The sequence below is a fragment of the Aulonocara sp. 'chitande type north' Nkhata Bay genome, linkage group LG18, assembly GCF_057382095.1.
Source record: "Aulonocara sp. 'chitande type north' Nkhata Bay isolate Kocher_YH1m ecotype deep benthic linkage group LG18, A_spYH_male_GT1.1, whole genome shotgun sequence".
Lineage (NCBI taxonomy): Eukaryota > Metazoa > Chordata > Actinopteri > Cichliformes > Cichlidae > Aulonocara > Aulonocara sp. 'chitande type north' Nkhata Bay.
This window is the reverse complement of record NC_141361.1, coordinates 27,714,964-27,742,543: the sequence shown is the minus strand read 5'-3', so window position 1 is coordinate 27,742,543 and position 27,580 is coordinate 27,714,964. Positions and strand designations below refer to the sequence as shown.

Sequence of the window (27,580 nt, the reverse complement as noted above, 5' to 3'; positions counted from 1 at the left end):
TTTTTTAAACCAATATCGTGACGGTGAGAGCACCAACCTCGAGGCTTCAAAACTAAGGGCCAGATTAACTAAATGGGTTAAAGTAGCTCATGAGCGCAATGCCGAAATAGCATTTATAGGTGTGCTTAGTTGTTCGGGTGATTTACAAAAGTTGCGCTGCTCTCTAAACCCAGTTAGTTGATTTCAATATCAAGCACAAAAATAAGATGTGCTTTTTTTGGCACTTAGCAATAATTTGCATGTCACAAACATTAATACATCATTTTGTGCACTTGATTTAAATATTTGTGTCCCTATATTTTGCATCTTGAGAACTACATGTGCAACAAGTATAGTTCCCACCTCTTGCACGCAATCTTGTCACTGTGATGTCTTTGTAAATGCCAACAGTACCTCTTGTTTTTACGCCTAAACCCAATTTGTGCTGGCACAACGCATTCGTAAAACTGATCCTAAGACTTTAGGAACCAATGAATGAAGTCATGTTTGCTAAGTCTAGCTTTTACACTGTCTGTGATACAGACATGAGAGTTGCACTGGTCCACTTATCTAACTCTTCGCAAGAAATCAATTAAGCATGTTTCCCCAGATGTCAAACAGTTCCTTCTGGGAGCAGGCTGGAGTTTTGTCAACCAACATCAACATAAATTGAAAGCTGCAAATGGAATGATCATACGTGAAAACATACTTGAAGAGCAAAGAACAGAGGTGAACTGGGAGGTGGTTGGACGTATCACTGAACATAGCATTCAGAGTAAGAGTTAGTGTTGTCTGTATTCAGTGTGAGCAAACACAGAGAAAAAAATGTTGAGCCAAATAAATGCACAGGGCAAAAGGGACGGGAATAACAACCAGTCAAGGGGAGGGGGGCATGTCTTTGGAAGAAATCAGAACATTGACACAGATCAACTGAAAAAATATGGTTTTACAACACTGCACTGGCAAATGGGTGTTGAATGGTTGAACAAAACTGTCCACTAGATGGTCTACTGTGTATTACTGGAATGGTGCAATATTTATGAATCATTAATTCAAGCATGTCAGTGGCTGATATAAATTAAGGATTATTTGTTTATATATTTATTCCAAGCTTAAAAAGTGAAAACAGCTAGAAAGCATCAAAGTCAGCAGTGTTTAGCTCCCGCTCTGAGTGCCTACGGACCTACCTGGTAAACTGGATCATCCACTTCATCTTCCAGGATAGTCTGTGTGTGTGGAACAGAAGGCAGATGACACATTTTGTTTTTCAGTCTCATTAGAGAATAAATTGAGAGAAGATGATAAAAAAAGAACCCCCATCACCACCAGCAACAACAACAAAAAAATACACTCATCGCAGCGTGACATTTCCTGCAAGCAGGCACAATTATAGACTGACAGCACGTTGCTTTTTAATCAAACAGTAATTTGGCACATCACAGACAAAACAACACATATTTCCTAGAAGTGACAGTAATAATAATAATAATAATGATAAAATCAAACCAGCAAAACCTGTTGCTTTTCCATTGTAGTTAGATGTTCAGAACAGAAATCAATGGTCCAGACAAACACACAAAACAGCATCGCACTTTAAAGGAAGCTACAACGTGTTAAGATATTTGTTGTGTGAATGAATTGCAGGCGGAGTTATAACGTGTGATCTCACCTCCGAATTAGAAATGAAACTGAGTGGAAAACAACAAAAAAAGAAAATGCAAAGACTTCACGCAGGAAATCCTACCTGGTACACTGCCTGCTCACACTGTTTGTCCTTCTGGGCCTTCTTCTCCATCTCCTCCCGCTGTTTTATATCGTAGATGAGTGTGAAGAGGTCACGCAGGTCAATGATGAGAGGCTCCGCCTGGATGAGAGAATTGGAATATGATGGTGAAGGACTGAATTAAGAAAAGGTTAGCAATAGATGGTATATAATCAAAGTATCACCTTTCTCTCTCTATCTATCTATCTATCTATCTATCTATCTATCTATCTATCTATCTATCTATCTATCTATCTATCTATCTATCTATCTATCTATCTATCTATATATATATATATATATATATATATATATATATACATACATACATACATACATACATACATATATGTATACTATAGTACTAATAGTACTCCATCATCCATAACTGACGGACAGGAAGCAGCATGTGAGGCTGGGAAAGAATGTCTTGGACTCCCGGACCATCAGCACCGGCTCCCCTCAGGGCTGTGTTCTTTCTCCTCTGCTCTTCTCCCTGTACACTAACTACTGCACCTCCACCCACCAGTCTGTCAAGCTAATCAAGTTTGCAGATGACACCACCGTTATTGGACTCATCTCGGACGGGGTGAGTCTGCCTACAGCAGGGAGGTTGAACGTCTGGTGTCCTGGTGCAGCCGCAACAACCTGGTGCTGAATGCCCAGAAGACAGTGGAGATTGTTGTGGACTTCAGGAAGCACACAGCTCCACTCCCCCCCATCATCCTGACTGACACCCTCATCACCTCTGTGGACTCATTCCGCTTCCTGGGTACCACCATCACCCAGGACCTGAAGTGGGAGCCCACCATCACCTCTGTCATAAAGAAAGCCCAGCAGAGGATGTACTTCCTGAGGCAGCTGAAGAAATTCAACCTGCCAACATGGACGATGATGCAATTCTACACTGCAATCATCGAGTCCATCCTCACCTCCTCCATCACCGTGTGGTACGCTGGAGCCACTATCAGGGACAAACAGAAACTGTACGCCCTGCTGAGAAGGTGATTGGCTGCAGACTCCCATCTCTGCAGCACCTGTACACCTCCAGGACACTGGGGCGTGCAGCTCGGATCACAGCTGACCCTTCTCACCCTGGACACAGTCTATTTGACCTGCTCCCCTCAGGCAGGAGGCTCCGGTCCATTCGCACCAGAACCTCTCGCCATAAGAACAGTTTCTTCCCCTCTGCTGTTGGACTCATGAACAATAACCATATGACTGTTCCCACCACTAACACATGACCCTACTCATGTATATATCTATCTACTTAGCACTTTTAATTTCTAATTTTTATGTTTATTTAAGCGTTATCTGACAGTATGTTTGCACTAAGTACCGCAGCAATTTCCTAATGTTGTAAACCTGCTCAACATTTGGCAATAAAACCCTTTCTGATTCTGATTCTGATAACTAGAAGAATAGTTTTACTTAAAATATGAAATACACTGTTCATAATATGAGAACTTAAACAGAGTTGTAGGCAAGTTAATCAACTAACATGTCAGAGTCAAAGTCAAACTTATTCTCTTTTCTGCCAAATGTAAAGAATATGACTGAGAATTAAAATATTCGTGGGGAAAAGTACTCACAGACTGCGCGGTCTTGATGGCCACAAACCTGTGGTGGCCCTCCTTCCCACAGACATAGCCAAAGGCGCGATGGTCCCGGGTGTCCTTGGCAATGTAGCTGATCTCATGGACTGAGTGGTGATGAAGGAGCACCTTGATGGCAAAAAATATGAAAGTGTTAGCTAAAACTAAACAAAAAAAGGTCTTCTGTTTCACGTGTCCTATTTGTCTTCTTCTACTTTAAGATGCAGAAATGAAAACCTGATGTATGATTTAAAATCCTCCCTTAAAAAAAAAGACCACAGTACTGTAAACTGTGCTGGGAGACAAAGTAGGTCAAAGCTACTTAAAACATCTTTGCATATTGTTGAGCCAAATGCAACACAACACAGAGTGTGCTTCAAAGAGTGCTCTCATCTCTGCATATAACTTTATGGATAATGTAGCTACAGAACTAGCATTCATTAAAGATATAAACCAGTGGCATGATTTTAGCTTTGTGCTGTTTTGTGATATCAGCAAGACTCGAGTTGCCGTTCGACAAAAAAACACCAAATTAGCAAGCAAGAGATATTAGCAGTTGCAAAACTATACTTTGGGTTGTAAGTATATAGGAGTAACTCAGCTCTTCACACCCATCTGCTTCCTCCTCTCTTAGAAGATATGTGCTTAGACACCAGGAAGGAGCGTTTGTTTGAATATTAGCCGATATTCGGCGCCATGTGTGTCGGCGCCGGTAATGCCTCAGATTAATGTAAAATACAAAACTAATACGACTCGGGCACTCAATTCAGTGGCAAATCACATCAGCTTTACATGAAGCATTTCCATCTAAATGCTCGCTGACGCAGCCTGTGCTCTAGCGATCCCCATTTCCACCTAAATAAGTCAAGAGGGGTATTAAGTGTGGAGTGTTATTTACTGCCAGTAATCAGTAAATAAAAAGAGGAGCATTAGGGGGCATGATTTCCGAGCAACAAATGAGCATGTCAAAAAGCTGGTGAGCTGCGCGGGTCGTGGCAGGAGGCTTAATGCTCTTTTTCATTAGAGGCGAAAGACGTACTACTATCACCACCAGTCACATTGAAAAGAGATATTATCAAAAAGATGAGGGGCTTTTTTGTTTGGTGGGGTGAGGAGTAGGCTGTTGGTGGTCGGGCGGGAGATGGCAGCCACGGGACAAGCGCTGTTGCATAATTATCAGTTTAGCTCTAATGACAGCTGAGGTGGAGCCGGCGGTGTAATTAGCATTAGCGGCAATGATCATTAAGGGGTGGAACTGAGTGCTAATTATCGGTTAGCGCTGATGAGCAGAGTGGGCCTATCTAGCCAACACTACGCCGCGGGACGGGGGAGAAGCGAGCCCCTTGATCATCCTGTAATGGAACAGCAGGCCTCTGAGTCTGCCAGGTGGGGGTGGAAGCCAGGATGCAGGCGGAAACAGTCCATTTCATATCATCGCCATAAGACTGCTCACTGCACTATCATTAGCACACAGACAGGGCCTGAGTGATCTTAAGTAGGTCCTGCAGCACTCTCCTAATCGCACTGGAGTAAACCACTTGGCTTTGGGTTGTATAGCAAATGCAAGGCCCACAATCCAGTGCTGTCAAGTTTAACTTTTAGGGGCTAAAGGGCAAACTGTCCTGTATGAATCATGCTATTTCGTGATTTCTGTTGACATTTGGAGAAGAGATTGAAATATGGTCAACGCATTGAAAGATGTGTTACAGGTAATGCAGCTGCAAGAATATGTCAACTGTGGGAGTCAGGCTTATAAGATGGCGGCCCGAGCAGCCGTTGTGAACTGAGCCGTACGAGCGTCTGCCCTCTGGATGTCCTGCATTGTAGGTTCACGGTACAGCAGCTGGCACAGAGGTTGGCAGTGCAGCCCTGCCAAACCGGGCCTATTCGCTAATGTGATACTCACCCCTGATCTTTCACAGTAAATCTTGATCCCGCCGAAAGAGACCGTCAAGAAGACTCTCTGCTTGTGCTCCCCTTTGGAACGTGCCGAGGAAGCCATTCCCTGCAGGAGATTAAAGGGAACGACATGAGGAGATAAAAGAAGATGATGAAGCCTTCCTCTATTCCGACTCAGGTGAGTGTGGCAGTGGGAGATGTGGGGTAGAGATTGGGGGCAGGGTGACAGGAGTTACATAAAGTGTGATAGGACAGGATGTTCTTTCATGTGCTCTTTTTTTCTTGAAGCTTCACTCTCAGAGGAATTCACACATCGCCTTGTGCAGCGAGTTATATTATTATTGCCATTTCCCCCTTTAGAACCATTTTTCTCTCCCTTTTTTTGAAGTAAGTGTGCTACACCTCAACGTGGCAATACACAAGTGCTAGCTAACAACAATAAGGTGAGATCTGCTGACAGAATGGATCGCGCCGCTGACCGACGTCAGCTCGCTTCGGGAACTTCACATAGTGCTGACTGAACACCCAATCCAGCCTTTGAAGTATGTTTTTCCCATGGATCTCACCAGCTTCTTTTTCCTCATATTCTCAGCTCTGATAAAGAAAACAATTAAAATTTCCACCGTGTTCCCTTTGATGCGACCTGTGTGCTTGACATGTCTTTCACAGAACAACGCCTGGGAGAAAATAGAAGAGAGGAGAAGAGGAAAGATGAGATAAGGGTAGAAAAAGCTTGCCTTCTGCGCTCAGTATGTCTGGAAAAACTGCATCAATGCTATTCAATTCAATTCAGTTCAGTTTCATTTATATAGCACCAAATCACAATGACAATCGCAAGGTAAAGACTCTACAATAACACAGAGAAAACCCCAACAATCAGATGGGCCCCTATGAGTAAGCACTTGGCAACAGTGGGAAGGAAAAACTCCCTTTTGACGGAAAGAAAAACTTCAGCAGAACCAGGCTCGGGGCAGGGGAGCCATCTGCTACGACTGGTGGGGCATGTGAGGGGGAGGAGAAGTTCTTTGAAAGCCTAGCTGATAACACAACCACAAAGCCTGAATCGCAGTGATCACCTTCGAGCTAGCTTTAAATAACTATACAGTAAAAAGCTGAAGGAATAACAGTACATAAAGGAAGAGGGCGAAGGATAAAGAGCAGAACAAGCAACAGGAGCAGGAAAGAGATAAAGCAAATGAGAAAGAGGCGGGTGGGCAGGAGAGTCAATGGATGTTGTCAATCAGTCATCGGCATCCCCATTTGGCGGATTAGTCCGCACAGCAGTGAACGGCAGCTCAATAGAGACCTGTACCCCCTCTCTATCCCCTGTCCAGATAATAGCAGTTCTGTATCGACTGCTCCATTGACTGTAACTGGCTGGGAGCTGGTGACTACCGGAGTCATATGGAGGGCACTGCAGAAATGTCTGATCAAAGCAGTGAAAAAGTTGCTTTATTAGAAGTACTGTATCATTTGAAAAGGGTATGGGCAATGAGAGGTTTTGCCTTCTGGCTATACTGCTTTTCCAGTGGGGCTTCCCACACATTTAAGCTCTAGGAAAGTCATTGAGAATATGCATTTACAGTTCATCTGCTTATCCTGTAGCCAATTACTGCAGTGATGCTTGCGTGTTGCTTCTTTGCTCAACTGATAAATATCACTTGCCATTCATTTGTCTTATTCCTTTAATGTAAAACCAGAGCCTTTATGATACAGGTTTACATTAAAACGGTCTATTTGCAGTACACCTCAATAGAGCACATCGTCTTTGTCTCTGAGAAGCCAGGTTTTTATTCATCAATTTTGTATAAGACCATTACCAAAGATAAGAATCACATCAGAGGTGTGAATCTTAAAATCATCAGGCAGTTCAAAATGTTTAGTTGCTGCAGTTTCCCCCAAAACAGATCACTGTAATTGCCAAATTCAAAGAAACAGCAACTTTCAGCGCTAAAAACAGACAAGAAGCCAATGAAATGATACCAAAAACTAAACTTCTTCAAACAGAACTCATGGCTCGATAGTGAATCAGTCCCCAAAGACATTAATATTGTCCAAAAATGCCACACTTTGAAGCAAAATAATACTGCATTTCCAGTCTTCTATAAGATTTTCTTTTGTCTCTTTCAAATATCTTATTACCTTATTTCACCCGGTATAGTTATTGTGCATGGGAAGAATTGTAAATAACTCTTCTAATTTGTGGCCATTTTGAATGGCAGGTGAACAGACAGCTGCTGCTGCAAGCTGTCTGCCAGGCTTCAGCTCAGCTAATATACACTGAACTGGACCTCTTAACTGCATTTCTGGTGTTGATGCTTTCTGAGATATTTCTCAATCTAATTATCTGACCAAAAAAGATGGCTCGCTGAAATGTTAAGAGTACTAAGAGCCCATCCGAAGAGTCTTTCTTACACTTTTACTGAGTAAAATTATAATTTTTTTATTGAACCTTATTATCATCAGCAGATACCCAAGTCTGTGTGATGCACATAGATAAGCAAGCTAGCATCAGCTAATAGCCACTACAACTCATGTGATAATAATCACTTTTTCTGGCTGCAAACAAATAAATAAACAAAAAACAACAACAACAGGAGCCACAAAAGCTAAAGCTGTCCACGGTCTAAAAATTCAAAACAAAGCTGAAAAATAAAATAGACCTGATTTAAGCATCTGATTATAATGATAGACATGATTTACTCTGTACTCTGTCTTTATTACTATGTCTTTTACATGAAATTAAATTGACAAACCTAAACAGAGGCAACATTTTCACCAATCTGTCTATCCAACATGTGCAGGCTCAGTCACTTAGAGGAGAGAAGCTCATGAAAGGTGACTTAATAGAGGTAATTCCTTTTAAGTAGAAGTTCATACATCAAACTGTCTCCTTCCTATCATAATCCTCGCTGCCCTTCATACCTGTTTGTTGTTGCTTCTTGTGTCCCACACCCTCCCCTTCATTTGCCTCACTCCTGCTGCGCTCTCCTCTTGCTTGTAGGTGGGGGGGATTTCAGCCCTGGAGCTGCCCCTGATCCCCAATAAAGCCTTCTCCACAGCCCCACCATTTACCTTACTTCTCTGACACTTTTTCCCCATTTAAAAATAATAGAAATAACTCGCAGATTATGTAGTAAGTTCAAGAATACCCAACTCGTTCATCCACCACTTTTTATGCAGGCATTTTCTGACTCTCTCTGTCTCTCTGGCTGAATTTGATCTAGTTTACTTTCAATATTTTGCAAGGAAAACTAGCTGAAGTATTATCTGGGTCATGTTATCGCAGTTTGCATATGTGCCACAAGTGTAACATCATGAAATTGGTTGTAAAAATAGAGTGTGAGTGACACGAGAAAACATACAGGAGACAGATCGGGGTGGGGGGATGGGATGGTTACTCTCCTCGCACATGCGGAAAAGTGAAAATTCTCTTATTTAACTGATATACTGATTTAAGTATTTCTCAGAATAGGGAGCCAGTTTGCCCCGGAGGTAAAGAAAAAACAAAGACATATGAATATATGCGAAGTGCTTTGAGCAACACTAAAAATAAAGCAGCCTATTAAAATAAAGTAGAAAGCCGCTTCCATTTTGCACAAGCCAACCTTACAGTAGCTTTCTATAGGACACTGTGGAATAATAAGGCTGGACTTTCATTTGTTCCATCTGGTCAGTTCAAACCTTCAGTGAGTCATACACAGGATAAGACAAGCTCCTGTGATTCATTCAACAACAGACAACACAGCCATGTCTGAGCATGCTTATTCCAAATCTGACTGAGATGATTGAAGATGCTCAGTGATGTCCACACAGACTCAGACACACACACAAAGAAGTCTGCACCTTCAGCTTCATCATGGAGTCCTGGCACAGCTTGTCCCCGCGTGCGGCTGTCACCTCATCAATCCCAATCAGCTTGGCCTTGTAGCGCACGCCATCTCCGCGGAAACGCTTAATAAGCCCCGCCTCACTGCGGTCCTGACCTGCAGAGGAAGAGAAAGAGAAACAGACAAGAGTTGGAGAAATAAGAACGAGAGAGTGATTACAGGAAATGAGGACGTGTGAGCTCAACTGAATTGAACACATTTGGTACGTGGGCTTCTGCGTGCGGTGTCTGTGCGTAGGTGCATGCGTATTTGCGCGTGTGTCTCTTTGCTCCGGTGTTAATATTTATGGAATAGGAAACGCAGAAAGAATAGAAAATTAGCAGCGGCGCGCAAAGATGGAAAGAAAATTGAACTTGAAATTGAAAATGAAGTTGGATAAAGCCGGCGCACTAAATGAGAAAACAACTGGAACATCAAAAACAGTCAGCGCCACAATCACCTGTCGCAGAGCATTGTAGGGCATTCACACACAAAGGCAGGACTGAAGGGAGGGGGTGCTTACTCCAGTGTTGCTACCCATGGCTGGAGTTCCCATGGGTGCTATTGGTAGCGACAAACCAGCCTGAATGGCTCCTATTGAGAGGAATCTTCTCGGTCCAGCGCTCACCCACAATCCACCCAAGCCCTCTCTGTGTGATGGATGTAGGGTGGTGGCAAGAAGGTGGCGGGCTGATGGTGTGAGCCGCTGGGGGCAGTGGGGGGTGTTCACGTGTGTGTCTGGATGGCCTCAGGCTTTATACTGTCATCCCCTCCCCTCCTTCTTCCTGATTATTCTGTCTCTCCAGCCACCCTGACATCTCCTTGATACCGACACCTTTCTCATTTTGTCTCATCACTCGCTGTTTTGATTATGTGGGTTCAAGCCTCAAGTGTTATCTCGTAGGTCTACATTGTATAACCTGTGCGGGCTTTGTCACTCGCAAAACACCGGCTCCCTGCAGCAGTCACACAAAGAGATAGTAGGGATTTCGAATCAAGGTCACCGGCACCTTGGAGAATTTAACAGTTTCAAGTCTCTTCCTCATTCAAATCTAGGTCAGGAGACCATGCAGTACATCAGTTAGCAGCACATTAAAGGGGCTGGCTAAGCTGTGGGCGACAACGAGACAAGGTGTAACATCCTTAACAGAGGCTGTCAGGCTGTGCTCCAAAGTCACATTTACGCCAAAATCAGCTTATTCCACCCAGAAATGCCATTGCCTGCCACATCTAACCAAATTCCCGTCTTCCGTTTCTGCAATTTCCAAGTCAAAAACAAAAATTGGAAACAACGGAAAAGGGCAGATTAAGAAGCGTCTCTCTCCCCACCCACCCACCCACCACCCCATCTTAGTGAAATGTAAGTGCTTGTCTTGGCTGTGCACACTTCTTCACTAATTCATGAGGGCACAATTCTCTAAAAGGGGGAAGGGCTTGAGGATGCTAAAGTCATTAAAGTCTCTAAGCAAGCGACTGTCAAATCTGGGTCTAATTTAGACTTATTTCACTGCCAGAGGAGTTATACACCTAATGGGCACATCTGAACATCAGCCGCAGCGTGTGAAGAAACGGACGCTCAGATTTAGAATTCGAATTAGAATTCGAATTCAACTTTATTGTCATTGCACATGCACAGGTACAGGGCAACGAAATGCAGTTTGCATCCATCCAGAAGTGCTTTAGTGATATAGATATATTACAATATATATTAGCAATAATATAGATATGTAAGTATATTACAGAAATGGGTCTATTATGGTATGTTATAATGTACACGGTATGAAGTATGTTGTGAATATTCTATAACTATAAGTATGTACAGGCTGTAGTGAGTACAAGCTATGTACAGGATATGGACATGATATAAATATGAAAAACTATACAGAATATGAAATAAATAACTTTACAGGAATCTGAGATATACAGCTATACAGAAATGGGAACTATGCAAGTTGTAAACAGTTGTAGGGTTAAAAATTATCGTATGTACAGAATGATTATTACAGAGCTATACAGTAGTGCAGTTAAGGTAAGTGAGGGTGTGGATAATTTCTACAGAGGCTATATAAAGTGCTAGTGGTTGTGAGTGGTGGTTCAGTCCATGTTATTATTGTGTGTTTGAGGGTACAGTTGTCCATTGTGTGTGTGTGTGTATGTTCAGTCCATGAGTTAACGTGGGTCAGATGTCAGGAGGCAGAGTTCAGGAGTCTGACAGCTGTGGGGAAGAAGCTGTTCCGGTACCTGGTGGTCTTAGTCCGGAGGCTCCTGTAGCGCCTCCCAGAGGGCAGGAGGGTGAAGAGTCCATGTGATGGGTGACTGGGGTCTCTGATGATTTTCCCAGCCCTTTTCAGACACCGCTTCCTGTAGATGTCTTTTATGGCAGGAAGTGGTGCTCCGGCGATGCGCTGGGCAGTTTTCACGACCCTCTGCAACGCCTTCCGGTCCGAGGCAGAGCAGTTCCCGTACCAGACTGTTATACAGTTGGTCAGGATGCTCTCGATGGTGCAGCGATAGAAGTTCACCAGGATGTCTGAGGACAGGTGGTTCTTCCTCAGAGTCCTCAAGAAGAAGAGGCGCTGGTGAGCCTTCTTGACCAGCTTGGAGCAGTTGGTCGTCCAGGTGAGATCCTCGGAGATGTGGACTCCCAGGAACTTGAAGCTGCTCACACGCTCCACAGCCGTCCCCTTAATGTGGATGGGTGGATGTGGGTCAGCATTCCTCCTGTAGTCCACGATGAGCTCCTTGGTCTTCTCGGTGTTAAGCAGCAGGTTGTTTGTGTCGCACCACTCAGCCAGACGATCCACCTCCTCCCTGTAGGCGGCCTCATCGTTGTCACTGATGAGGCCAATCACCGTGGTGTCATCTGCAAACTTAATGATGGTGTTGGAACCATCAGCAGGTCTGCAGTCGTGGGTGAAGAGGGAGTAGAGGAAAGGGCTCATCACACAGCCTTGTGGTACACCGGTGTTCATCGTGATTGTAGATGAGCAGTGGTTATCCAGCCGGACGTGTTGGGGGCGGTTGGTCAGGAAGTCCAGTAACCATTTGCAGATGAGGGAACTGATGCCCAGGTCTGTCAGTTTCCTGATGAGTTGTGAGGGGTGGATTGTATTGAATGCTGAACTGAAGTCTATAAACAGCATTCTGGCGTAGGTGTTGTTGTTGTCCAGGTGTGAGAGGACAGAGTGCAGTGCGATGGAGACTGCATCCTCTGTGCTCCTGTTCTGGCGGTATGCGAATTGGTGGGGGTCCAGGGTGGGGGGGAGACAGGATTTGAAGTGTGCTAGGACCAGCTGCTCTAAGCACTTAGTGATGATGGGGGTGAGTGCTACTGGGCAGTAGTCATTGAGGCAAGATGGGTTGGAGTTTTTGGGTATCGGGACAATGGAGGTGGATTTGAAGCAGGCCGGTACCACAGCGTGGGCCAAGGACAGATTGAATATGTCTGTGAGCACTCCTGCAAGCTCCCCAGAACACGCTCTGAGAACACGCCCGGGGATGCCATCGGGACCTGCAGCCTTGTGGACATTGATCCTGCTCAGCACCGCTCCTACATCGGTGGGGGAGAGAGTCAGAGGTTGGTGGTCTGGCGTCACATCTGCTTTGGTTGTGGTTGTGGGGTTCCCTCGCTCAAAACGACAGAGGCAGTGCTCCAGGACAGATTTAAAAACACAGACTGGAATATGTTCACCCACACAGACCTGGACCAGTACGCCTCATCTGTACTGGATTACATCTCCGAAACCACAGACAGTGTCACCACCCAGAAACGGATCACCATGTACCCCAACCAGAAGCCTTGGATGAACCGGGATGTTCGTCTCCTCCTGAAGGCCCGCAACACCGCCTTTAGGTCAGGAGATGCACACGCCTACAGTACAGCCAGGGCTAATCTAAAGAAGGGCATCAAAAAAGCCAAACACCATTACAAAAAGAAGGTAGAAGAACACTTCTCCAACTCCAACCCCCGACGCATGTGGCAAGGACTCCAGACCATTACAGACTACAGGACCACCAAACCCTCCCCCGCATCCTCTGATGTCTCCTGATGACGAACTCCCTAAAAATACGAACTGTAGCCACACGTGTCCTATTTGCTAAACCCCGGAAGGTAATTATCATTGCTCACAAAGCAACCGCAGTTTGTTTGCGCAGTATTATGCATTCCACCCTGATTTTACCGAGTCATATACTCTGTAATGTAATGTAAAATACATGCTGCTCCAGATGCATTTTAAATACAATCGGTCCAATTCAGTGCAACTCTCTCAGATGAGCTGTAACCAAATGTTTTGTGCCATTTGTTTCTTTACATACCGCATACAGCCCTCCTCACACTTCAGGAAGGATTTAGAGATTTATGCACAGATCCTCAAAAGAAAAAAAAAAAAAAATAGGCCTTGCATACCAAATGAGAGTCTTGAGTCAGTGGCGTAACTTGTTCACTACGTGCTCTGGGTTCAGATCCAGATGAGCGAGTGTGCTGTATTTGAAAACTAAAGAGCTGAGGGGCATGTTGTTTCATGTTGTTACACACTGTAAGAGAGGAGAAGCGAGAAGGTGTGTGTGTGTGTGTGTGTGTGTGTGTGTATGGGTTCGTGACGGGAGGTGACACATATTCCTCTGGCTTTCTGGATTTACAATTACCCAAGGTTGAATGGTCCTCACAATGATTCTGGCCCGTAAGGCTGATGCTCATAATTTTTCTGACAGTGGATTGCCTGAAGTATTGTGTGCTGTTTGTCTCTATGTGTCCTGGTGCCTGGTGGTCTGAAGTGCATGTGTCCAGGGTTAAAATTTAGACCTCGTCTCCTGCTTCCCAATATTTCCAAAATCCCTTGCTTCTCAGTAGTCTTACAAAGATTTTATTTTAAAAAAAAACTGAGTCGGGCATTAAAATCCAGGATGTCAGAGGCTTTAAATCAAACGCTACAATCCTCCCACGTGACACGCAGGCTCTGCACCAGGACCATGGAGAGAACAATTACTGTTCGCCCTGCTCCATACTGTTTCAGGGCTCGTGTCTGATCACAGTGTTGCATCCGTCTTCTTGCCACACTAGAATGGGGACAGCAAAGGGACAGATGGCGGCAGATGGAGAGTCAGAAGTGCCCCTCCAGATATAAGGACTTGGCAACAAGAAACTTTTTGTTGGGGATCTGGGCATAGAGGCAGCTTAACCTTTGAACCTCTCTGGGTGTGTATCTGTGCCTTCCTGTCCTTTTCCTTTAAAGTCGCTGTTTGCCAGTAGCCACACACACATCCACACGCACACACACCATCCTCCGAGCTATAATGAAATATGCAATAGCAGCCGATATTTTCTCTGAAATAAAAAGACAGGTATTTCCTGTCAGCGCAGGAGGCTGAAGTAGCAGCGAAGAGAATGCTCGTCTGAGAAAAGCAAAATCTGTCCGCGCCATCTGCCTCCCCCCATGTGCGCAAAAGAAATTTCACAAGCCTCAGCAAACACACAGAAGCACATTTACAAATCTCAACAGCGGTGCGTGCTCTCCCCGTCCAGCCCTCACTGATGTAAAAATAAACAAATACATTGAAAATTCTTCGACCAAACTTTGGCACTAAACGCAGCATTGAGGGTTTGGCTATAAACGGCTGATCAATAAAGCAGTTTCAGGATTAATGAAGGCTTTTGTGCAAATTGTCAGTTCACTAGATAGATCAGTGACTCGCTGTGGAGTCACACACAGGAGACGGTGTGTGCAGGCTGGCATTTTGTGGGGATGATACTTTAGGAAGGGGGGGCTCCATGATGCTATTACCAAGCTGATGGGGACGCAACGTCAAGACACAGTTAGGAAAATGCATACCTGCAAATGACTTGGCAAATAGTGTTTGAATAGATTTGAATGGGTAGTATTTGTATTGCCTCTTAGAGTATGGGAGGCAACCAGTGATTTACTCTGCTGCTTGTCTGCTAGCTGCTCTCTGCCCTTTTCTCCTCTGCTCTCAGTGTCTTCCATGTCCTCAACTCCATGCTTTTCTTTTTGAAATGAATCTTTTTTGCTTTCTTTCTCTTTTTCGGTGCACAGATTACACTGGTAGAGCAACAGTTGCTATGGAGATAGAGTAAAGTCACGCATGTAAAGCAATTCTGACGATGGGTAGAGGGGAGCTTTGGATTTTATGACAGCAGACTTTGCAGTCAGGATTGAATTTTTCCTCACCGTTTTGAGAAGAATGAAGAGTGATATAAGTGCGTGCCAAAACCAAAACGGACGCGCAAAAAACCAAGTTCACCCTAAATTGTTTCGCATTCATCACAAATGCATCAGAATTTTATGAAAATGATACAGAAGCAATTAAATAATAAGTGGCCTATGATGCATTAGTGGATGAACCAGGACATGACTAAGGGGGCAAATCTTTTTATGTTGTAATGGGCAACTTATCTCCAATTTATTTCTATTCTGTGAGTGGCAATATTGTGGCATTTTGAAAGGATTCAAAGATTTTCCCTATTTTTTGCATCCATAATATACAACTTGATGTAGTTTGTAGGGGTGAAACAATACTCGTATCGATATTGAACCGTTCGATACAGCGCTTTCGGTTCGGTACGCATATGTATCGAACAATACAAATTTTTTATTTTATTTTATCAACTTTTCTTCTGACGATGCTGTCTGTGTTGAGCGCTCAGTGGATCTGCGTTCGACTACTCCGCCTAGGCTGCACCGTCGAGCGCAGATCCAGTGTTGCCAACTTAGTGACTTTGTCGCTATATTTAGCGAGTTTTCAGACCCCCTTAGCGACTTTTTTTCTAAAAAGCAACTAGCAACAAATCTGGTGACTTTTTCTGGTGTAATTGGACTTATTTATGACGACTTTTTGACGTGAAAGCGGGTATCGCTTTTACTCTCAACAAGCAGCGGTGCTGCCGTGGGCACCTGTGACATTAAAAAAAACAATAATTGCTAAAATAAATTTAATTTGTAGTTATAAATAAATTCTAAATGCATTTAGAATGTTCTTTACTCACTTTATGTCTCTTCCATGATGTTATTTCTCTCTCCAACAACGTAGGTTACAATTATGTTAGCATGACCAATGCAAATTAGGCGATGACGTCATTTAACGATTTCTAGCGACTTTAAGGACAGCCAATAGCGATTTTCCTTACTGAGGAGTTGGCAACACTGCGCAGATCCACTGAGCGCAGCGCAAGCTAGCAAGACAGACGCTAAGCTCGTTGCAACATGGCAAATTGAACCTCCCCCACCCTCATTCAGATCTGGTGTTTGGAACTATTTTGGTTTTCATGTGAAGTATGAACCTGAAGGTAAGCGCGTCATGGACAAAAGTAAAACAGTATGTCGGATGTGCCATGCAATGCTCAATTGGTGGGAACTAGTGTGTTAGCACAGTTAGCTTGTTAACGTGTTGATGCCGTCCAGCCCCACGCACGGGGCGATCCGCGGTAGCTCGTTAACAGAGATTTGCCGCGTTATGGCGTTAATGTCATTTTAACGAGATTAACGCTGACAGCACTAGTGGGAACACAACGAATATGACAGCACATTTACGCCGACATCATCCTAGTGCAAAGACAAGTGGAAGCAGACAAAAACAACAAGCACGCATGCTACAAACTTTACCCGAGTCATTTAGACAGCCGTTAGCACATGATTCTCCTTATGGGGACCTGATATGTTTAATATGCTGCTGAGAATATAGCCCAGAAGAAGCGTATAGTATAGCTTTTATTTTGGAAAGAGCCATTTCTCTGTAATAAACTCTTTTTTCCAAAGATGAGTGATTTTTCGATCAGATAGATTTATTTTTTTAATTATTTTGTTGTTTCAGCAACATTAAATTTAAAAACTGCACTTTTGAGTAAAAATATATATTCAGAATATTAATAAATGACAAATTAAAAAGGCATGAACATTTTTTGTATCGAAAAAATATCGAACCGTGACACCAAAGTATTGAACCGAACCAAACCGTCAATTTTGTGTATCGTTGCACCCCTAGTAGTCTGCCAGGTCACCACCGAATGTTCGGGCAGTAGGAACGTAATTCTGCAGATGAGATGTCATAAACTGCCATGAGACTTTTTTGGAATGAATCATGTCTCTGAAAGGCTAAATAGGAACATTTATTCTCTTGTTTCATAGTAAAATATTTCTTTCTTTCCTTTTTTTTTAAACCTAGTGTTAAAGCTAACAGCCTATTAAACCTGTCCTTGCACAATTCAGGGAAATAGCACTTGGAACATAGGTGCTAGATGATGAAAAATAATAAAATTAATTCAAAGCTGCTAAAAAACAACAACATCATCAAGGTCATTAACTAAAAACACAATATTTTGTCTGTCTATCTGCCCATGGCTTGCAGTTCTTGCTCTGACTGACCAAAACTTTACTTTTCTGTCATTTCCTTTCATTAAATTCACTTCTAAAGTTCTACTTACAATCTTGAAAAGAAAGCAAGACATTGTCTATCTGTCCAACAGTCTGCAAATAAGCTTAACTTGATGGGAATGGGAAAGCAGAAGGGGAGCAGTAAATACAAATGAGGCTGTCACTGTCATGCCCTCTTGTGGTTCCAGGTCCAGAATGAAGCTGGATTAGATATTTTATCCAATATCAACATAAACAGACACTCACCACAAACTTTTTTAGGTACAACTATTACTATTTGCTATTCGTGGCATAGATTCAACAAGTTACTGGAAACATTCCTCAGAGATTTCGGTCCATATTGACATGATAGAATCACACAGTTGCTGCAGATAGGTTTGCTGCACATCCATGATGTGAATCACACCTTCCACCACACCCCAAAGGTGCTGTATTGGATCAAGATCTGGAGGTCATTTGAGTACATTGAACTCATTGTCATGTTCGAGAAACCAATTTGATCTAAGCTTTGTGACATAGCGGGTTATCCTGCTGGAAGCAACAATCAGAAGATGGGTACACTGTGGTCAAAAAGAGATGGTCAGCAACAACACTCAGATAAGCCGTGGTGCTTAAACAATGCTCAGCTGGCACAAAGGGCCCCATAGTGTCACGGGAAAATTTCCCCTACACCATTATTGCACCACCACCAGCCAGAATCGTTGATACAAGGCAGGATGGATCCATGCTTTCATGATGTTTTACCCACAATTCTGAGCCTATTTGAATGTTGCAGCCAAAACTGAGACTCATCAGAGCAGGCAACATTTTCCAGTCTTCTGTTATCCAATTTTGTTGAGTCCGAACAAACTGTAACCCATGACATGTGATGAGGTCTTCTGTTCAGAGATGCTCTTCTGCATAGCTTGGTAGTAACAAGTAAGTATTTGAGTTAGCTTCTCCTTCCTATTGGAAACAGCCTGGCCATTCTCTTCTGACCTCCGACATTATCAAAGCATTTTCACACAGAGAACTGCTGCTCACTAGATATCATCTCTTTTTCAGTCCCTTCTCAGTGAACCGTTTCAGATAAAAAACCAAAATAACCAGGGTCAATATTATTATCCCCCTGTGTTATTTTCCAGATATAGAGTATATACAGAGCTAGGAAACAAAAGATTTCAACCACTCAGGAAAGAAAACTTGAGAGAGATGTTTCTAAAGACCCAGAACAACTACAGGAAGGACAACCTGGAGAGAGATTATGCATACTGGGAGCACGTTATTTGGTCAGATGGGATGAAACTAGAGATCTTTGGCCACAGAGACTCTCTGAGAAAGATGGGAGATCAGTTAAACCTAAAGAACATTATCCTCACACTGAAACACGATGGTGGGAGTATAATGCTGTGGGTAGGCTTCAGTGCGTTAGGAACTGGGAAACTTGTCAAGGTGGAAGGAATCATAAAGAAAGAAGGATAAATAGTTTTAATTTTGGCCTTTTTTATTGGATAGTAAATTGAGATAGATAGGAAATGAGGGAGAAAGAGAGGGCAAGACATGCAGGAAAGGGCCACGGGGGAGACTCAAACAGGGAACGCTGCGTTCTAACCATTTGGCATGTGGCTGCCAGCCCACACACTAAAAAGGCACTGAAAAAATAAAGGACAGGTAAGGATTTTGAAAGAAAACCTCCAGCAGTCAGCACCAAAACTAGGTCTGGGTCATCACTTTGTCTTCCAACGTGACAACAACCCAAAACACAAAGCTTGTTGGTTGTTAAGGTTGTTATCCAGCGAGAAGGCCACATAACTGACTTTTAGCATGAAGAGGGCTAATTATTCTGACCTGTTGACCTGTAGTTTGGGGTTTTTGTGACATTATTCTGTTTGTGTGTAAACTAAATAATGCAAGCATCCAAAATAAAACCATGATGTTTGGACAAGCTGTGTTAAAAATTTCTTGCTCTGTTTAACAGCACTTCGGAAATACTTATTAAAAAATGACATGTACATGGTGGCCAATAATTCTCCCCTCCTCTGTATGTCATCAGCCTGATTCTTGATAGTGCCCTTCACCTCGCCCCAGCTGGCTCAAAGTCACCATGCTGCGTGACAGTCTGCTTGTATTCATGTTGCCTGATTTCCATTTATATGGATCTAAATAGCATGTTTGCTGATTGTGATAATAGTCCCTGCAGCACATGTGATTAGCATGGTAAAGTCAGGGGCTGATAGCCTGTGCTGATAGTCCCCACCAATAAGCTACATGGCCATGTGTGCAACTGCCCCCTCGCTCTACTCCCCCCCCTCCACTTAACTGAAATCGATGGGCCCTCCTCCAGCGGGCCATTTATCTGAGCAAGTCGACAGAGCCAGTGAAACAGCCGCAAAGGACCTGGCCCCATGGCCTCGTTACAGCGAGCCCGCAGAAGCCAGATTTACAGGACTAGTTGGGAGTGGCTTTATTTGTGGACAGAGAAATGAGAACAAAAAAGCCAAAATGAAGATGGGGAAGAAGAAAGAGAAAGCATCCTTTTCTTTCTCACTTTCCTCTCCCTCCCTGTGAATCCCACTCTCTCTGCCCCTCTATCTCCTCATTCCTCCCCCCTCTCAGCCTTTTCAATCCCATTTCAATCTCCCAGTGAGCATTCTGAGAATGCCTCGTCCTATTACTTCACTTATGCTGTTCATCAAAGCGACAGAGTGCGAATTACCCCGTCCATGACACCTAAATCACGTCGCTACCGAAGCCTGGGGCTACATGGAATAGCTGTTACTACATCTGGATCCCCGGAATGAGACAGGGAGCCTCTCGGCAAACCTGACTGAGTGAAGCCTTTTTCCGTGCAGCCCAGCGTTATTTAACTCTATCCAAGATGTTTCACCAAAAGGTGAAAAGTTACGTTCACCACCTGATGAAGATAAGAAAGCTTTCAGGTTCCCATTTCGTCATGTCACGTTTCGTGTCTTTTGAGTACTTTTCCCTTAACGTTATATCTCAGACCTTTATCTCATTTGACAAACAAACATAATAAAGCCTGATATATTACAAGCATCTATGTTACAGACGCTCTGGTGTTGCAAAGGTAAGAACATACCTTTGATCCTCCTGGACTCCTTTCGCTGGCTGGTTTTGACACCCGGCTGGAGTTCGGCCTCTGCTGACATCCTCCACCGCTGAGTCCCTTTCCCCACTCACAGCAGATCCACCATGGGTTAGCAGCACTCCAAGCTAATCCTCCAAGCCTCCAGTGTCCAATCCCCCCCCCCACTCTGATGTTTCTCACTGTTGCTCTTTGGTGAAGAAAATCTCCTTCAAATCCATGGTGAGATGTCTGGTACTCCTCATTAGATGAAGATCCAGCCAAAATAACTACGTTCTGTCACTTTTGGCCCATGGTGTTTGAGTAATGATAAAACAAAACATGAAAAAGTGCTTGAATTATGAGCTGGGCGATCCTCTTGAGAGCTGCTTCAGATCCGATTTGACATCTTCTGGAGTGCACCTGAGTTCTTTCTTTGAAGGTCAAGTATCACATGGTCCAGTGTTGCTCTTTTCTTAGGGTTCACCTATTGTTCAAGAGTAATTCCCCTGCGGGGGAGACTGCGACATTGATCGAATGAAATATTTTTCTTCAGAGTAGGTCAGGAGTGGATATTATTCTTTGGTAGAGTACTTTAGATGTGGTTTGACAGCCCATCACAGTCACTTGCACTGAGCACTGCAAGACAAGGAGACAGGGGGTGATGGTTAATTTTAAGGTGGAGGTGGTAAGAACTTAAAAAGACACATGCCCCTTGATCACTCATTACAACATTAATTTAAGACACGAAATGGCAGGAACTAATTTAACAAATCAACAAAGATGTTATTATCTCTTCTGGATCATCAGTCCGTAATGAGAGTGCAGCAAATGCTTGCTGTTCGGCGCCCACCCTTGAAGAAGACCTGTGGGGAAATATTTGATGTTCTTGTTTTTTATGTTCTGCTTCTGAGTAAATATAGTACATTAGAGCATGACCGGTGCTTCTGTGCATGCAAAACAAATTTTCAGAAGATGGATTGGTAATGCTCCCAGCTCGGGCCAACAGCATGAGAGGAGGGGAAGTAGTGGAAAGCAATGAATGACAGGCTGTTTCAGAGCAAACTGTGGTGGGAATCCTGGCACTGCCACCAATACACTAGAACCCCCCCCCACACACACACACACACACACACACACTGTGCTTTAATGCCCTTGAATCATCCACTGCTAACACGGTGGCTGAGCCAAGCTGACGCTGTGGCTGGCACAGCTTCTGTTGGCATGGTGACGTGCCATTGTTGGAGAAAGAGGCCTTGAGCCTATGCTGTCCTGAAAAGAGATGGAGCCCATCGAGCACCGGCCACACATTGTCCTGCGTGACATTGTGTGACATTGTCTGTGTAGTAGGAGTGTGATCAGTTAGTCATTTTATGATTAATTTCAAAACATTTCATACTATTTATTAATCATCATATCTGGATAGACAATGTATCCAGTGGACAAATTTTGCCTACTAATATATGCAATGCGGCAGTATTGCATATATTAGTAGGCAAAATATAAATAAGCAATACTGCCGCATGAGTGGCACAGTCACAGTGTCCATCTTTTATGCCCAGTCTAGAAAATAAATTTTTTCATTTGTTTTATATAAGTGCTGTCTGAGCCTAGAGGTGTTTCCTGTCTGCCCACAAGCTCAATAAAACAGCTTTATCTATGAAAGCTCTAGTACTGCAACAGTTCAAATGCAAACGCTTTCAGACAGACTGGCTAAGGTTTACAAATAATTACCTTCTTATTCATTAACACAGACAGATTGCCCACACATTGCAAATCAGTATAAGTCTTCCTCCCCTCACCCCCAGCTGGTCATGGCAGATGGCTGCCTGATTCTGCCAGAGGTTTTTTCCTGTTAAAGGGGAGTTTCTCCTCCCCACTGTCGCCAAGTGCTTTCTCTTTGGGGGTTGTCTGATTGTTGGGGTTCTTCGTACAATATAAAGCACATTGAGGTGGCTGTGGTTGTGATTTGGGGCTACATACATAACATTGAACTGAAATGAATTGAGTCAGTCTACGTTGACAAGCACAACTCATTTTCAACACATCTCTTTGCAGCATGGGACTCGGCTCTATTGGTTGCTAAGAGGTTGTACTATGATTATATTCCTATGTAAAAGTAAAAACCTATGTCATTTTGTAGTTAAACTGCTGCCCTGCAGCAACCACATCACTATCTATCACTATTTGGATGGACTTTCTTACAGTCAGTTACCATATTATCACAAATAGATTGCATATAATCACCAACTTGACCTGATTTGACCACAAACTGAGAGCAGACTGACTCTGTCTTATTCCTGTGTTACTACCATCACGCCAAAGATGCATTGAAGATGGTAGGTGACTGCGACTGGTCACATATACTCCCTTGATATGCAACTTCACACAAGTTCACTGCACACAGCTGTAATACTTTTGGTCATACCATGGCTTCCAATCACTGTTTTTCCCAGTGTGAGTGTAACATTAATCCACTAGTCTCCAAAGTCAGTTGTAGACACATATAATGTCTTTGAACAACAGTTGGCCACTGGCTGTCTCATCACTACCGCTTCTCTTCTGGATGTCTAGCCCATGTGTCACAATTCATGTGCGCTTACGAGCCAGATAATGCCACCCAAGTCCAGACGAAGGCGCACTTTACCAACTGCGTCTCAGACAGAGCCTCGGAGTGTCAGTGGTGGGAGAGGTATTTTCTATGTCACAAAGAACCTTATCAGAATGTAATTTTCATTACCGACCAGGGAGATATGCCTCATTATATTAGACGTAGGAGCGATTTAATGTGAAGTACGGCTGCTTTTCAAAACCAATGCTATCTAGGTCACGCAGACTCCCCAATCTGCTCCGTGTTTTAACAGCTCCCACTGTCTCTTAGGATTTGGGTCAGAGTTAACGAGCATCGCTCATTTTTCCTGCTTCTCTCAACTGCTAGGGGATGTTAAAAGCCCTCAACAAAAGCCACCACTTATTTATTAATTTGTTCATTTTTGTTCTGCTGCTCTCACGTGTAAAGGGAAACTTCCTTGAGCAAAGTCAATTTCATTTCTTCATGCATGTCTTTATTTTCCTCCACTAATCCCCTGCTGGCATTTTTTTCTATCTGCCTGAATTTCAAAACTCTGTTCTTGAAATGTGCATCACCTGTTTGTGTCTCAATTTTCACCCTGTTGGTTTATAGAAATGGTTTATAGAAATCAACATCACAAACCTACTGTGTGGTTGACTCTTCTTTAACACGACGCTCACAATGCATTCAGCCCTTCTAGTTTCAACAGGAACATTTACCTTCTCTTCAAAAAGACCCTCTGGGCGACATGCAGGTGTCTGTATCTTGTCATGCAGACTCTTTGTATTAGGATGAAATGCTTTCCATAATTACATAATTATTGCATGTATCATACAACCAGAAATTTGCATAACATGATAACTGGTTTGGAATGAAATAAAAACTATAATTTACAGCTTTGATTTATGCTTCTGAGAAACAAAAGGTTGTGCTTTTCTAACAATTTACTGAGTCTAGTTCTTTAGTCGTCTCTGCTGAGGAAAGCAATTAATTAAGCGTGATCAATTTTTAAATCATGTTTACTGTCTCTGGGATATAATAGGCAATCACTGAGCTCGAGCCGATTTTTGAATCAGATCTTTCTGGAGATTCTTCTAAGCTCCAGCATTCCAAGGAGAAACACTTCCTCCTGAGACTGGTGTTTAATAGACTGCACAATCAACCTCATATTGTGAGACAAGCCTCTGTGTATCCTGCCACTGATGAGCAACAAAGGTTGAACACCCATCTATGACTGGATATGGCCAATTACACCTCTATTCACAGTGGTCCCGACGGAAGGTGCAGCCTGCACTCCAGCTTGCACGTTGAAGCTGAGGAGCGGGGAGGCCCCGTCCCCAGGACCATCTCTGTCTGTTCTTAGCTGAGCCTAGTGTGGCCCGGGGCTCGTGGAACATTTGTTCGACAGACCGGCTCTGGCACCTCGCGCTGGTCATCTTTGTTACTAAATGGCCTCCAGCTTATGGAGTGGGACACAACTGTCACAACCTGGCCTAGGAAAGCTCCTCTCAGAATAGCCTCGCTGTGCTAACTTGTGTTATCTACGGTTGTACAGACCGACCGACTGTTTCTGCTGGAAAATTTTTATTTGGACATTTTATTCTATTCTGAAAGAGGCCTTATCACAGGTTCACAATCAACAACAAGGTCATCCTAGTCTGATGGCCCTTTAATCTATGATAACGTTAATTTGATTTTGTTGGACAAATTAGATTCCTGATTAGCGAGTGGTTCATTGGTACATGGGTCTTCATGGTAGCATGGCATCTATTAACATTTCTGACCATGTGTTTCAGGGCTTTCTGAGGGTTAATCACATTAAACTTAGTTATAGCTGTAAGGCCACTGGGAAAATGTTTAAAGATTTCAAAGTTAGCATTTCAGAGTAATGGTCCACCATAGAAATGGTTCTGCAAGGCTGTACTTTAAGGACTTTATAGAGAGAGGAAAAAAGGCAAACTACAGGACAGAAAGCCAGAGTTTAATAATTACTAATCATTAAATGCAGAGTGCTGTATAAACACATAGACAACGAGAAGAAGTGAGTGAAAACAATGCTCAGTGCATTATGGGAAGCCCTCCAGCAGCCTAGCCCATAACTAAGGGATGGTTCAGGGTCACCTGATCCAGCTCTAGCTATAAGCTTTAACAAAAAAGGCAAGTTTTAAGCCTACGTCTGTCCTGATAGTTTAGGAACCACAAGTAAGCATGCAGTCTGTGAGTGAAGTTCTCTGTTAGGATATTGAACTGTTAGGGTAATAAGGTCAAATGAGGTCTTTAAGATATGATTGATTATTCAATATTTTCCATATAAAGAGAAGGGTTTTAAATTCATTTCTGAATTTAACAGTGAGTCATTAAAGATGAGCTAATAGGGGAGAAATGTGCTCTCATTTTCTAGTCCCAGCTAGGACTGAGTATTACATCTGAATTTAGAAATCAGAGGTCATCCAGGCCTTGATGTCTTTAGGACATGCCTGTAGTTTAACTAGTTAATTTGTCTCATCTGGCTTCATGGATTAATAAAGCTGGGTGTTATCTGTTCAGCATTCAAAATGTATACAGTGTTTTCTAAAAATATTGCCTAAGAAAGCATGCATAATGTAAAATGAATTGGTCCTAGCACAGAACCCTGTGGAACTCCATAATAAACCTTTGTGTGTAAAGAAGACTCGAAATCCTGACTGAATAATCAAATCCTCTATAAATGATCAGTTAACTGTTTTACACCTACTTGTTCAACATTTTTTTTAAATAAATGAAGGGTTAGAAATCTGTCTATAATTAGGTAAGGCAGCTTAATCAAGTGATGCCTTTTTAAGTATTTGTATCATTACTGCCACCTTAAAAGCCTGCTATGTAGTCTGTTATTATTATTATTATTATTATTATTATTAATGGTGAAACCTGACCAGTCTTTTAGGAATGGGGTCTAAAATGGATATCAATGATTTAAAGGAAGACATTATTGAAAATAATGCAGACTGATCAGAGCGAAAGAATCCAAGTAGAATCAGTAGTTATTAGGGTTGCTGTACCTAAAGGCACATCTGTGGGACGGCTTTTAATATTTTATCTCTAATGGTTAAAGTTTTACCTGTGCAGAAGTTCACAAAGCCATTTCTAGTTAAGGTTAAAGGAATACTTGGTTCAACTGAGCTCTATTTACAGTGCTGAACAGCTACCGTTTTTCTCAGTCGGTGACAAATAGAAAGATGTTCCAGCTTTACACAGGGCTTCTTTAATAGAGGCCAAAATAAGACCTTCTAAATGAGTGCAAGACCATTTCCTCTAACTTTCACGTTATCAGCTGCTTAAGCAACTGTTATTGCTTGGCTTCTTCTTCAGATAAGCCACAGTATTATGAGGATATAACACTAGTCTCAAGATAATGGACCTCTGTGGGAGTAGAGTTGAGAAAGCTGCTTTGCATTGTGTTGGGACATAGCAGTACAGAAGATACGTGTGGAGGAATCACTTCCTTAACCATAGTTACAATTCTGATCAATGTTAATTTTATGTCTTTATAAGCTTATTGGTGCTAACCTCCCCAAACGGTCCCACTCTCCCTGCTCTAAAGACAGCAAGGCCCAGTGTGGTGGAAGGGATAACCAACAGACTGAGGGCAGTTGGTGATCCCAAGGAGAAGAAGAAGAAATATAGAGGCTAAAGAACAGAAGGACCTCCCCTTTCTCCTTTTCTCTGCCTTCCTGGCCTTCCAGGGGGAACTGATAGCCTCTGAGCTCAGGCTGCTCAGCCGCGGCCCATTAGTTCACCTCTCTCTGACAAGACTGAGGGCCTCTGATGATAGAATAGTGAAGTGTGTGAGCTGTGAAGTAGGGGGAAGAAAATACATACAAAAAATTCAGTTGAGGGTATAAATAAGCGTTGTTACGCAGCTGCTTGGCTGTGCAGATTTAAAGTTTGCCCGTAAAGGGCTCTGAGCTGTGCACTCAGTAAGGCGTGGCTCCAGCATGTTCGTGGCTGGCAAGCAAAGGGCAGTGAGAAGCTGCCCTTCAAAGTGCCCCTGCATTATCCTTTTGACCAGCTTAGCTGGAGGATATTGGGCCCATTTTAGATCAAACAAGTATGAGGAGGGGGTGAGTGTGTGTGTCTGTGTGTGTATCTCACGAGATAAATAAAGAAATACACTCACAGCATAGGTCTCAAGATGCAAATATTCATGGGGTTTATTTGGGAAGTTTTCATTTCTTAGGCCTCTACTGCCTCAATAAAAGACATATTCAGGCTAATAAAGTGTCACTTGCTCCCAATGGTAGCAGTAAACAAAAGCAAGAAAACAAGCTACACTACATTTCCTCTTTTATTCATCTAATTACAGCCATGGCAATATAGCAGGTCTGGAAACTGGCGCGAGACTCCAGGACCTCTCTTGGAACACTTAATTGCTGAATCTGGCTTTCCAAAGCACCCCCTCTGATGTTAGTCTGTG

General features: G+C 43.1%; 1 protein-coding gene across 3 annotated transcripts in view; it reads right to left on the bottom strand.

Annotated features, from left to right (window-relative positions):
- The window catches only part of LOC147308835 (disabled homolog 1-like), a 52,934-nt gene that overhangs the window by 10,284 nt on the left and 15,070 nt on the right, over positions 1–27,580 (bottom strand). For all 3 annotated transcript variants that reach the window (XM_086272414.1, XM_086272416.1, XM_086272415.1), the window contains exons 2-7: positions 20,571–21,194; positions 9,082–9,221; positions 5,243–5,341; positions 3,334–3,465; positions 1,724–1,843; positions 1,167–1,205 (exon numbers count right to left, since the gene is read on the bottom strand). In XM_086272414.1, the coding sequence (XP_086128540.1) occupies positions 1,167–1,205; positions 1,724–1,843; positions 3,334–3,465; positions 5,243–5,341; positions 9,082–9,221; positions 20,571–20,640 (600 nt within the window). In that variant the 5' untranslated portion in view covers positions 20,641–21,194. The remainder of the gene's footprint in view (positions 1–1,166; positions 1,206–1,723; positions 1,844–3,333; positions 3,466–5,242; positions 5,342–9,081; positions 9,222–20,570; positions 21,195–27,580) is intronic.